The sequence below is a fragment of the Asparagus officinalis genome, chromosome 5, assembly GCF_001876935.1.
Source record: "Asparagus officinalis chromosome 5, Aspof.V1, whole genome shotgun sequence".
NCBI classification, from domain to species: Eukaryota; Viridiplantae; Streptophyta; class Magnoliopsida; order Asparagales; family Asparagaceae; genus Asparagus; species Asparagus officinalis.
Window position 1 is genome coordinate 125,681,940 of NC_033798.1, and position 12,909 is coordinate 125,694,848.

The following is a 12,909-nucleotide window of genomic DNA, read 5'->3' on the forward strand; positions in this document are numbered from 1 at the left end:
ATCCACCTTCTCTATGGTATTAGGAATTTGTTGGAACATTCATATGCTATTGATTCAGAAGATTTGTTAGATTTGTTTATTTGTTTACAATGAGCTAAAAAGTGTGAAACCTGTTTGGGTTGGTTACATGAATCTTATTATTCCATTCAGTTTTATTATGGTCATCTCCTTTGTTGAGTTAACTATTATTATCATTCTTAATTGCTTCCAGCCAAGTTTTTTGTAAGTCTACCTCTAGTCCTCTTTCCCCTGTTAACTATAATCTTATCACCGGGGATAAAATACTCCAACAAAAATTTAACAAATAAACAGCAGGAAAACAATACACAATATATCCATGTGAAATCACTAAGACCATAAGATATAAGAGAATTAACAGTGGAAGCATGTATAAACTAAATCCATAAAAACTACCAGGTCGGGTCTATATTCAATTTCATGGTTTCCAGCAGTCCAAATCCACGGCTGATATGCAACACTGCGCTCAACAAATCGACCCCAAGAGTCCCACCGAGTACCATTATTACATTCATATCGATCAGCATAAGAAAGATCCCCGACAAACAGAACAGTCTGTCCTCCACTTTGCATGTAATGCTCAAGAGTAGAAAGAGAATTGTATGTTTGTCCCAGGTCACCTAGCAATCAAATAATTAATTAAAGAGAAAGATGTAGAAAAACTAAGCACGTGATAAAGTATATAATATCTATTCATATTGTACATAAGTAAGATCTGTAGTATTCTGATGTCTATATTAACGTCAGCATGATAAATCATCAAAAGTTCCAAGGCTATATAAGTTTAAGATTCCGCGGATGCAAGATTGTATATTCCTTGCAGTAAATCCGATATTCTGACAAAGAAGAAGTTAACAAAAGAATTATAAACTAACCTATGATACCAAATGTGTAAGGAGCATCTGGATTGATCTCTGGAGGTGTTTGGAACCAAAATTCCCGAGCAGAATCACCGGTCCCAATCTTATAGTAGTACTTGGTGTCATGCTAGAAAGGGGGGAAAATGTCAGCAGAACCTTTATCAATATAGATGCAGGGGAATAAAATGTGAACATGAAACATTCAAATATATGTATAATTAATATTATTCACAAGTGATGGACTCAACTGTCTAAATAGAGAGTTAACAACCAAGAAAAAAGCAAATAAGTTATAGAAAGGCACAACATGACATATATACTCTTCGACAATAATTCATCAACTCTAGCACATGGATAAGCTCACAGGGAACAATTAAGTATTAGGAAATCCAACCTTACGAAAATTAGACATCATCAAGAAGTAACTAAACCTTTGACAAGTTTTCAAGTTAATAGAAATGGGTTATGCGGTTTAACCTCATCCTTGAAAACCTCCAAATTTCTCGTCAACTGGCCAAAAAATCTGGGAGGGATGATGGTGAACTTGCAATAGGGAATTACATTTATAAGAAACGTGACAGGGGAAAAAATAGGAAAATAAACAAACTCATTTTGATCTCAGTAATGCACTCGCTTTAAACAGGTGAAATAAATTAAAATCATATCATTACTATTAGCCAGTTCTTCCATTAACAACAATACGAAATTATTTCCACATATTTCAGGTAATCACCGGCATAGTATAAGTCTTGCTGGCAACATCAAGAACACAGTGCGTTACTCACCTTTATGATACCCATGTCAACATAGCCTATCACATAAATTAGTAAGCATTACATGCCATCAAGGGCTGAAAGATTACATTGTTTAGGGTTTTTTCATGAAAACCACCTTTACAATAGGCCAAATAGACACAAACCACCTTTAAAATTTACTGATAGCTAACTAGCAATTGAAGGCAAAACAAAATTAATTCGCGAACAAAACCCATCTGAAATAAGTAATAACTGTGTTTGAACTTTGAAGGTGCTGTGTCATTCACAATGTTACCTCAAGCCCATCAAGTAAGCAATGATGAATGTATCCTGATTTATAATCAAAGAATGTATAGTTAGTAGATTTCCCTTGAGCACCGTGATCATATTTATTCTGAGATTTCCCATATAAAACTTCACTACTTCCAGGGCCTGTGTTTGTCACCCATGAGACTATAACAGCTTTCCCATCATAGTCACCTTGAGTAATATGCACCTAGACAGCATTAAAACCAGTCAATGTACAGATCATTTATTAGGCAGTTAAGTATTATAAAGAAGAAAATGAAGAATGTAGAAGAAAGACAATCCGGAAACTTCTATTATATGAGAATTCATTAGGATATCACATAGAACAGACAGAAAGAATACAATTTGATTAACAAAATCACAAAATAAAACTATTGTACCCACTATCCAAAGCATCTTTAGCTGTGCCTTGAAACTTAGGCTATAAACCCGTAAGATATAGAAAATAAAAATTTCAGCTTAGGATGTATACCAAAGAAGTTCTTACCCTATAAGATTTTTCCTGGGGTATCAGGCATATGCACACACTTACCAAAACTTAATTGCTGCCATAAATTTATAGAAGACATCATTAATTGGATAGTGCTGGAGATTCTTTATAAGCCTTATTAAGAGGATTTCATCCAATGGGATGAGATTTCCTTGCAAAAGAATAAGTTATGATTTGCAAGCTTAATATCTCTATTTTTAACTTCATGATTTGCATATAAAAGTACTGGTACAGTTTAATTAAATTATCTACTCATATTGGTACATTTGTCATGAAGAGCTAAGAAGAATCACTATCTTATATGCTAACCTGCTGTGGAGCATTCTGATTGTTTGGAACTGCAAATTCTTTACTATCCAAAGGGATGTCGACCGCTGGCCACTCAGAACGTGTAAAAGAACTCGTAACCCCGGAAAATATGGTGTTTACCAAGCACAGAAAAATGACAAAAAAGAAAAGGAGATGGAAACTGGACTGAAGTGCAGCAACTTTTGACATTTTGGTTCCTGTTGAGCTCGAAACATTAGTAAAATTATATCATGGATAAGTGAAAAAAATCAGAAATTGTAATCATAACGATCATACAAGACTATGTTCATCCAACACAGTGAATGTGGGAGATGAAAATAGATGCAGTATTATTATGTGGAATGAAATGCTCGTCAACAAAAACATAACGAGATAGCGAGGCGAGTATAAAATTCCTGTAGAACTGAGATCTACTAGTTTGTGGAGATCATAAAAAAAACAAAATCACATGGAAGGAGCTTAGAAGGGAATAAGAGCAAAAAACAAAGAAACTTCAACAACAATCAGACATTTATCAGTTATAATCCATAGTAAGCACAGCCAAATATATATAATCATCTAAATTATGAGCCTTGAAGACAACGATCTTAAAATAGATAATAGGTCAATGTTCATATTTTTTTTAACTGATATGAAATCAAGAGAAAAATAGCTAAGAAAAATTAGCAAAACGCTGCACAGATATTCAAAAAATTACAGTAAATCAACCCAGAAGATAATTTTATTTTCTCATCAAAGCAATGGACAAAAAAGCTCACAGCCACTACTCAGTTAAGAATCCATATCAAATTCAGACTTCCATGGAAGAGTTATCAACATACCTACTTAAACCCTATTGCTATTAAAACAGAAGGGGCTGGAATTTTTTCTAAAAGAGATCCAAAACCAAAAATCCTTTACTTGCAACCTCAATCCAAGTGAAAAAAGTCTTAAATTTTCCAGAAAATAATGTAATTAAAGGACTGGTTAATGAAATAAAAGAAAAGGTTGTTTACTTGAAGGATGAAATTTGGTGGTCGAATGAATAAAAATTGGCCAAAATTCCAATAATAAATGAACACACCAACCTTTTACTTTCATCTTCAACAAACGAAATTAAAAAAAAAAATGGTTGGCTTAAGGAGAAACTTGTAGCGGATCGACCAAATGCACAAAAATGGCAACAAATAAAAATAAAAAAAATCCCCAAAACAAAAGGAACCCATTAACCGTTTTACTAGCGCAACGAATTCAAAGAAAAAATATAATGAACTTAGTGACCCAGCATTCATTTATCTCAATGGGTATAAAAAGATCGCAAACAAATAAATAAATAAATAAAATAATTTATAAGAAAAAGGGGCAAGAGTAGAACTTGGTACCTGAAATGAGCACTCAAAGCAGAGAGAAAAGATCCTCCACGGATTCAGTGACCGAATCCATCGGACAAAATCTAGCGAACTTTGCGACAAAAACTAAGCGGCGGTTGCTTTCACTCCAGCTTTGGCCCTCGAAGTTGATGTTAATTGCCCCGGAACCAAGTATTTTTCTATTACGACGTTAGAAACTACATGGGCCTTTTCGTCTTTTTACATGGCAATTTCTCAGGGTTAAGTAGATTGTTATGTTATTTTCACGTGGATCTGAGTGGAAATAATCTTGTAGGGTGAACTTTTATCTTTTCTTACACGCTAATAACTGATTTGAAAAACTAGCTTGATGGAAAAGTTTAAAATATCTTGGAAAATTTGCTTCAATGCCCCAAAATTCAAGTTTCAATGTGCCTCAGCCCCCCAATTTCCCCCAATGTGTTGCAGCCCCTCTAATTTAAAAAAAGTGTGCCTCATGTTAACTATTACATGTAATATGTTAACTATTATAGATAACATGTTAACTATTACACTTCACACATTGAGCTCAAAACATATTTATGAAATTATAATAGTTAACATGTATAGATAACATGTTAACTATTACAGTTCACACATTGAGCTCAAAACATATTTATGAAATTATAATAGTTAACATGTTATCTATAACAGTTAACATGAGCTGGGATGCACCGACATGAGCTGGCATGAGAAAGAGAAAGGGTAAAACTAGAATTTTAGGAACTGACATGTCTAATCATGAGCTGGAATCATGATGGAGGGCCCCGAACACAGTTTTTTCAAAAAAAAAGGGCTGCAGCACATTAAAAAAATGTGAGGGGGTAGGGCACATTAAAACTTGAATTTTGGGGTCTTGAAGCAAATTTTCCAAACATCTTTAACAGTTAAAAAATTGATAATTGATAATTATATAAATTAGTGAAAAAAAAATAAAGTAAGGCATGCATTTGTGACTGATATAGCAATTTACACTGAAATCTTTTTTCATATTTAATATATGCACTAAAATCTTATGAGTCACAAATTTACACTTAAATACGAACTCGACATGTTTTCGTGTAAAATAACTAACAGGTCCTTATTGTTCGGAGAATGTTACTTTGTAAAATTAAGCAGCAATTCCTCTCTCTTTCGATAATATATTCTCCTTTTATTAAATCTTTTTCCATTCTTATGCAATTTTTTTTCGCTGCTTGGATTTTTTTTTAAACACTTATACGCTCTCTCTTTTGCAACAATAACTCTCAAGAAAGTACATTTTTTTGGTGGAAAACTTTTTTAACGAAGCACACATTTAAATGGCACGAGATTTATTTGTGGTAGAATCTTAGAAACTAAGCCTTTCAATTAATTATGAGTGAAGCCTTTTGAGTTGAGCAACGGCAACCAACACCACCACAAGAACACAGAATTTAAAGCAATTAGTGGGCCGGGCCCGCTTCTGTCTCACGCGGATGCTTTGTTAGGATCACGCTCAGATTCTGGAGGTAGCTGTCGATGAATGTGGAGCCCAGTATTTTATTATTATTGATACTTGATTAAAACGTATAGCGCCGTGACCAAACTGGCAACGCATTTGTTAAAAATAGCCTCATATTTTATGGAAACTTGTTGCACTTTTGGCTTATTTGTCACATTTTAAGAAAGGGTGTTTTTCGATATCATTGCTTTAATATTAGTCACCGACGTCTTCATATTTTAATATTAGCCCCCCCAGCGGTATTAACACATTGATATTAGTCACTGTAGTTGCATGGAGTTATAATTGAAGGGAAATATTCTGCTAAGGTTTAACTTTTTTTACTCGAAAAGACTGTTATACCCTTTAGACACAATACCCAAATTCACTTGACTATTAAACTTAGGGGTTGTTTGGTTCGTTTTTTAACTCGGTGGAAAAGTTTTACACTATTTGCACATCAGATTTTTCGTGGCCACGTAGGATATAAGCTTTCCATCGGTTTTTTTCCCATCTTTGGTTCGCTAGGGTTGAAGAAGGGAAACTCGGTGAAAATCGCCGTCACATCAGATTTTTTTTCTCTCCTTCAATTCCTCCCTCAACCTCGTGAAATCAACGAAAACTGCAGCCACGTCGGCTTTTTGCCATATAAACAAAAAATTTTCCTTTTTTTCCATGCGAACCAAATACAAGAAAAATAAATACATTGGTTTCCCACCATTTTTTTTTTGTGCGAACCAAAGCGAAACAATATATTTCTTGAAAAAATTTAGAAAACTCAAAACTTGTATTTTTGTACATGAAAATGCATTTCTCTATATCTAGAAAACGAACCAAACAGCCCCTTAAACCCAATAAAACTCTTAAACCCGAACTCATGGTTGAGGATTTAGTTGGCATATTAAATGGAGGTGGGTATTTTGGTTGGAGATTTAGTTGGCATATTAAATGGAGGTGGGTATTTTGGTAATTTACCAATCATGCTTAGTTGTAACCTAACCATGGTTGAGGGTTTTCAATGGAAATAAAAACAGAGGGACTAATATCAACATACTAATGCATTTGAAAGACTGATTTGGGGGACTTAACATCAAAATAGTGATAGCTAAGGGACTAATATAGAAAACACCCTCTAAGAAAAGATTTTCTCGTTTCCTCACGAATAGTCTTCTTCTTCTTCTTCATGGATAGTAGAGTTCTTCTCCTTCTTCTTCTTCTTTTAACACGCAAATATCAGAAGTTGGGAGTTCTACTTTGTCAAATAGATTCAACTTTTGGTTTAAAAGTTGAATCAAATAGCATTAAAAAATTATTTACAATACACTACCTTTCACAGGAAGCAACTATATCCAATGTGCTCATGCATATGGCAAAATTTCATATTAAAGTTCTCATCATATTTTTTTATCTGACTTTTCTTTCATAGCCATCAATTGACCATCTTCATTGCTTCTTTTTTCCTTCTTTATCTTCACATATCACATCCCTTTAGCATTGTTCATATACACAAGTTTCATATAGCCATTCCTAACTATTTTTTCTATTCGAGACACAAAAAATTCATTTCTATAATTGACAAATATCAATCTGCAAATGAAACACATACCACCTTGATGGCAACATAAAAAAATAATAATAATAAAGACCGAAAAAAGAGTTCACGGTACCAAAAACATATCCTCGCGTGAGATGCATGACTCTGCACCAAACAAACGGCAAGCTTGATAGCTCAGGAATCAGGATCAAGAAAACAAAAGGAATTAGAAGGTAAAGAAAATTAGCGTCGATGACAAGTAATGGAAATCAATACGTTGACAGGTCAACCGTCACCAACCTTCATGTCTCCTTCCACCCTACTACACCGCAATCTCCCTGCACTTACCATCAACATGTTAATGGGTACCTTTGAGCCTCAGAAATACATATCGAAAAAAAAATACGCTAACGATTAATGTAAAATATTTAACTTCCCTGAAAAAATCAAGAACAATATCTCATCCGTGATTAATGTAACAAACCCTTCTATCCATGTATCCACGTCGATAACAACTAATAGTATCCCAGATGCAAATACTATAAGATCCAAACTTAAAAACTAGGAATCGAAATTAAAAATCTGTACCTTGAATGTGACAAACTACGAACCATCCGCTTAGGAATGGACTCTCAAATGACTTCAACGCGCTATGGCCATGCGTCTCATGCTGCCAAAACCAACAGCTCCGAATTTTCATAACATCATTTTTTTTAAACCCCTTGATATCTGATTGAAAACACATCAAGATCATTGGGAAATTTATTTCTAGGTAGTCAGACATCCAACGGTACAAATTTTCAATTCCAAAATCCAAATTTCAGAATTGGATTACAGTATCCGCAACTTGGATACTATCAATTGTACTATGGCTCAACTCCTATTTTGCCTACCCTCATCTATACAATGATCAGCACTAACCCACTTTCCCTTACCAACTGGGAATGAAAAAAATCTCCAAACATCGGAAACCATCAACTAGCGTCAGAGCTCCTCCTACGACAAAACAAAGTCTGAAGCAAAGAAACAACTGCTATCAACCCTATCTCAGTATGTTCTGATGTGTTGAACTTCAAACAAACCTGACCCAAACTCCTACTGTTTAGGTTGGCATTAACCGACATCTTCCCACTTGGGTTCACCCGGAAGTCGGTTTCCAGACTCCCCCCAAAAACAACTTCCTTGTCAAACGAAAGAACCGATGCAGAGAGCTTCACTTTCTCATCTCTCACTGGGTAGTCTCTACCTCTCATAGTTGCCTCCAAACTCCCACCATTAGCTACTTGGCCATTACCAACTACTCTTCCAGCATTCAGCACGAGCTTAAACCTCCTCCCGATTGAAACCGAGTCTTCAATCTTTCCTCCAATGAAGCAAGATTTTGCAAAGGAAGTTAGTGTAAGTCCACCTCCTGATGAGTTACACCCCAAGTTCTTGAACTTCGCATCCCCGTGAATGGTACAAACCAAATTGTCGTCTGTACTCTGTATGTCAATGGCAGTGATTATTGATCGTCCCTTTTGATCAGAGTATTGTGTTGCACATTGCGATTGGATGTTGAACTCTTCCTTATCTTTATTTATTTGTCCCATAAATGAAGCTTTGAGATTCTGTTTTAAATCTTGGGTAGTTTCGAGGTTGATCCCATCAAACCCGATATCGTGATCCCAGCCTTGGGAATTAAGGACTGGCCTTATAAGCCACTGATTGTCAGTACTCATCAGGCATCGGTATCTATGAGCGGGGCAATCAGGGTCAAAATTTAATGGGAGAGCAATATCGGGCAACTGCACTAACTCCTGAGAAGCATCATCTTCATAATCATCACAATTGTTCTCTTTTCTCCTTCGGATCTCATCATTCCACTGTTTCTTCAAATATAGTGTTTCACGATACTCGAGTTCATCAAGGTAGGCCTTTCTCTGTTCTTTAGACAGTTTTTTATACTGGGATTTTGTCAGAATACGAATCAGTGGCAATTGGTCATATTCATCATCCTCAATATCATTGAAAAGCTCACCGGGTTCATCTTCCAAAGAATTTCTTGGATGGAGAAGTGAGGAGAGCAGATGAGGGAGCGAAGGCAGTCTAGTCTTTTTCTTTGTCACTTGAAAGCTGTCTTGGAATCTAAGGATGTTATTTGCATCCCCCAAAACCTTGGTAGCTGTGCACAATAGTAACAACTGAGACATCCAAACTTGGCCATTGGGCAGAATTTTTTCACCTTTAGCATTTTTTTGACACATAGGATGGTTTTCTATTAAAAGTGTTGGATTCTGAAGCTGAGTACTTTCTATGGCTTGATGTATGTAATGCTGTAATAAGTTTGTGCAATAATCAATATATGATTCATAACTCACAGTATAACCATCAGGCCCTTCTGGAGGAGATGATGAACAATGGGTCATGCCAATAATAGCATTGCACCAAATTGAAGCACCAAAGACATCAGTTATTAGCTTCAGTAGCCGGCAATCACTGTCTCCCCGCTTAACAGTATCTAACCGGTCCAAATAGAGTACAACATCAGGCGGTGATCTTCTGATTAACTTTTTCACTTGAAACAAGATTTTTCTATTCTCTCGTTGGTTATGAAGGAAAGAAGAAAGGCCTGGAGTATCAATTACTGTAACTTTAATTCCTTTTATAGTTCCAGTAACCTCCTGAATCTGGTGGGTTGCAGGTTGGAATGCATCAGTTGGAGCCATTGATTGATCAAATATGGAGTTTATGGTTGCACTCTTGCCAACACCCGTCTTTCCAAGGATCAGGATTTTGAAGGAGAAGTCAAGATCCGATTGCCCATCTGCCTCGAGCTTTGAGGCTATTACTCTAGCTCTATCTAACTTGAGTGCAGGTCTTTTTACGTTGGTTTCACCAGCTCGTATCAAGCTTGCCAGTTGCAATCGGTATAGGACCTGAGATGCCACAGGATTTGCTGGAGATTGTCCAATCCTATGAATCAAACGCAAGAAGTTGATTTGGAGCGCCTCGAGTCGGGTTAATGTATCTGTGTTACTGTCAATATTGATATATTGAGCTAGATCTGAGCCTTCAGTTGCGATAGGCTCAGGTCGAAGTATGTTTTGTTGGGTGTCACGATAATGAGCAGTTGTTGATGTTTCTGACATTCTTGTCACTGTTGTACCTGGGAAAAGTTGGAAATTTCATTAAATACAAATTGGTTGGAGGAAAACAAAATAGCATCTGTCTTCCTCTGATTTTTCTATTCCTGTTAGATGAAAACTATAGTTATTATTTAGGTTGAACTCTTAAAAGAAATATCAGTGGAACTAGCAATATCAACATGCTTTACGGCAAGTGCTTATACTATCAGCTACAATAAATCTTTCAGTGGTCAATAAGACAGGCATGTCAAACTGGGGTAGAGATATTTGGAGATATACCATAAACCCTTATTTTATTTTATTTTATTTTTATAAAAAGTACCATGATTAGCTGTGTAATAATGAAACAAGAAAATATATATGTACATGTTAACTTAAATGGATTATAAAGGTAAGTGCTGACACCTCCAAGGCAACTAATAAGCATTGGGTTGTGGGTTTTGGTAAAAGGGAGCTATGGTGTTTTTAGATTCTTTAAAGTTGTACGTTAATAGATATAGAATATGAGGTGACTGTTATTTCTGCAAACCTGGGATGCCTGGGTGTCATTGGTAAAGGCCGTTTGATTAATACAAGTTTCTTACTTTTGTCAAGGGGAAAAAGAGTTGCATGCATTGTTAATATGCTTGAACTTTGAGCAAAAGGCATGTGACACTCAGTTCAAGTAGTTTGAAAATCTAACAGCAAAAGGATTATTTGACTTAATACAGCATAAAATAAGGCCGAACCTCGATTGCCAAGTTCACCATCCAGTGATTCCTCATAAAAGAAGCTGAAAGGCCTTGCAGATAGTAATGATTTAGTTGCCAAGTTCACCATCCAGTGATTCCTCATAAAAGAAGCTGAAAGGCCTTGCAGATAGTAATGATTTAGACAATAGCTCATAGGAAAACCACTCTTTTAAATTCTTCATCTTCAGTTAATCTGAAAAACAAAGCGAAAGTATAGAATTCAATACCCAACAAATAAACGATAAGCAAAAGATTACTACATACAAGGAAAAACTTTTCAGGAAAAATCTACTGCAAAGTTTGATCCTTTTCTAATTCAGCAATACTATGGTCAAGGCATTCAGGTTAACAATATTAAAATCTTACGACCAAAAAGAATAGAATTGAAGGATAGTGTCCATGATGAGGAATCAAAGAGCAGAAAACAAGAACACATCAAATGAGAAGGAAAATCCTTAGTCAGAACAAGCTGCTAAACTAGAACAAATTCTAACAGTTGGAATAAATTATATGGTGCAAGAAACATAAAAGTTAAATCAAAATTAATCGCAAAACGGCCACAACTTATTTGGTTCTGCTATATTGGATCACTTCACTTGCACACAAAAAAAAATCTAGAGATAAAAAAGAAATTTCGTAAGAGGACTAGATTACAATGGGTGAAGATCCACACTGTATTTTGATCAAGGCATAGCTTGTCACGTTTGGGGGTATTCTATAGCACAGGCAACATATTGCACTACAATACATTCAAAATATCCGGAAGATAGCGGGAACAAGCAAACATAGTGGATGTGTATGATAAAAAATATTACGTCTAAAGACTAGAGATGAAAGAAGTATGAGCTCATATAAATGAACCTCGATCAAAATTACTCGACGGTAAAAATACATGAATGAACTCCATCTAATGGTAGCATAAGGATAATAGCCACCTCGGCTTATTGTAGCTACGATAAATCTCTAACCAAGCTACAGCCCAACAAATTTAGGGTCAAACTTGTGAACCCAAGAGAAAAATCCCCGAACAAACCCTAACTAAATTCTCTATGCGGATTGGGACAAAACACATCCCCACTCAATTTGACTGATTCAAGACGAAGAAGCAAAAGGGTAAAACCCAGAAAACATCACAACCCGGTACAATAAGGAACAAGGGGCTTATTAATGAATAAATTATAACGATAAACAACGGCAAGAAAGATCAAAAAGGGATTTTGATTGTAGGGTTTAGCGCAATACCCAATTAGAAGCAGACCCAATTGAAATCGCCACTTCTTGCATCCAGATAACTTCGTTCAATAGTAGGAGAAAATAATACATCCATGATTATGAGAGGGAAAACGAGGAGAGAAATCATGAGAGGGGAGAATTTTTTTTTTTAATTTTTTTATTCTTTCTTCGAGGGAAAACAAAAAAGAAAAAGAAAAGGAAAGAGAGGGGGAGAATCGAGATAAGACAGAAGAGGAGGACTATCGAGCGATGGAACTTCTTTGTTCTTTTGTGTCGCTTCGGGTCGGGTCGGGTCGGGTTTCGGGTCATATTTGAACCCTATCCCTATTCTCGACAGCAAAGTTGTGGGACTAATTTGGGGTGTGATTTCACTTTGGTACGGCCAATGTTTGTACCACAAAAGTATTTCTTTTCTAACATTTTGATACTCAAAATTTTTAGGGAAAAATGTGTTCAGGCCCTAAATTGATGCGGCATAAACATGTACCAAAAAGGTTGCAAGTGCACAACCGTGTCAAGTTATAGTATTTAAGATATCGATCCCACGAGGAAGGTGTTTTGTAGGAGAAAATATAAAATCGGTTCTTATGTTGTGTGTGTGACAAGTAGGAGTGATAAGTGAATGTGATTGTGGAGAGATAGAGAGAGTGGAAATGATAGTGTGTAAATCGGCACGAGATATAAGTGAGAGTGGATGTGACAAAGAATGAATA

General features: G+C 35.8%; 2 protein-coding genes across 2 annotated transcripts in view; both read right to left on the reverse strand.

Moving 5' to 3' along the window:
* The window catches only part of LOC109841160 (phosphoenolpyruvate phosphatase-like), a 39,063-nt gene extending 34,837 nt beyond the window's left edge, over window positions 1-4,226 (reverse strand). The window contains exons 1-5 of the mRNA XM_020410040.1: window positions 4,103-4,226; window positions 2,742-2,938; window positions 1,929-2,129; window positions 894-1,005; window positions 415-638 (exon numbers count right to left, since the gene is read on the reverse strand). Of these exons, the coding sequence (XP_020265629.1) occupies window positions 415-638; window positions 894-1,005; window positions 1,929-2,129; window positions 2,742-2,930 (726 nt within the window). The 5' untranslated portion in view covers window positions 2,931-2,938; window positions 4,103-4,226. The remainder of the gene's footprint in view (window positions 1-414; window positions 639-893; window positions 1,006-1,928; window positions 2,130-2,741; window positions 2,939-4,102) is intronic.
* Window positions 7,519-12,417, reverse strand: LOC109841161 (translocase of chloroplast 90, chloroplastic-like). Its single transcript, XM_020410042.1, has 4 exons — window positions 12,206-12,417; window positions 11,084-11,156; window positions 10,961-11,013; window positions 7,519-10,252 (listed from the first exon to the last, which is right to left on the reverse strand). Exons 2-4 carry the CDS (start codon window positions 11,143-11,145, stop codon window positions 8,079-8,081), a joined length of 2,289 nt encoding a protein of 762 aa, XP_020265631.1. The 5' UTR covers window positions 11,146-11,156; window positions 12,206-12,417; the 3' UTR covers window positions 7,519-8,078.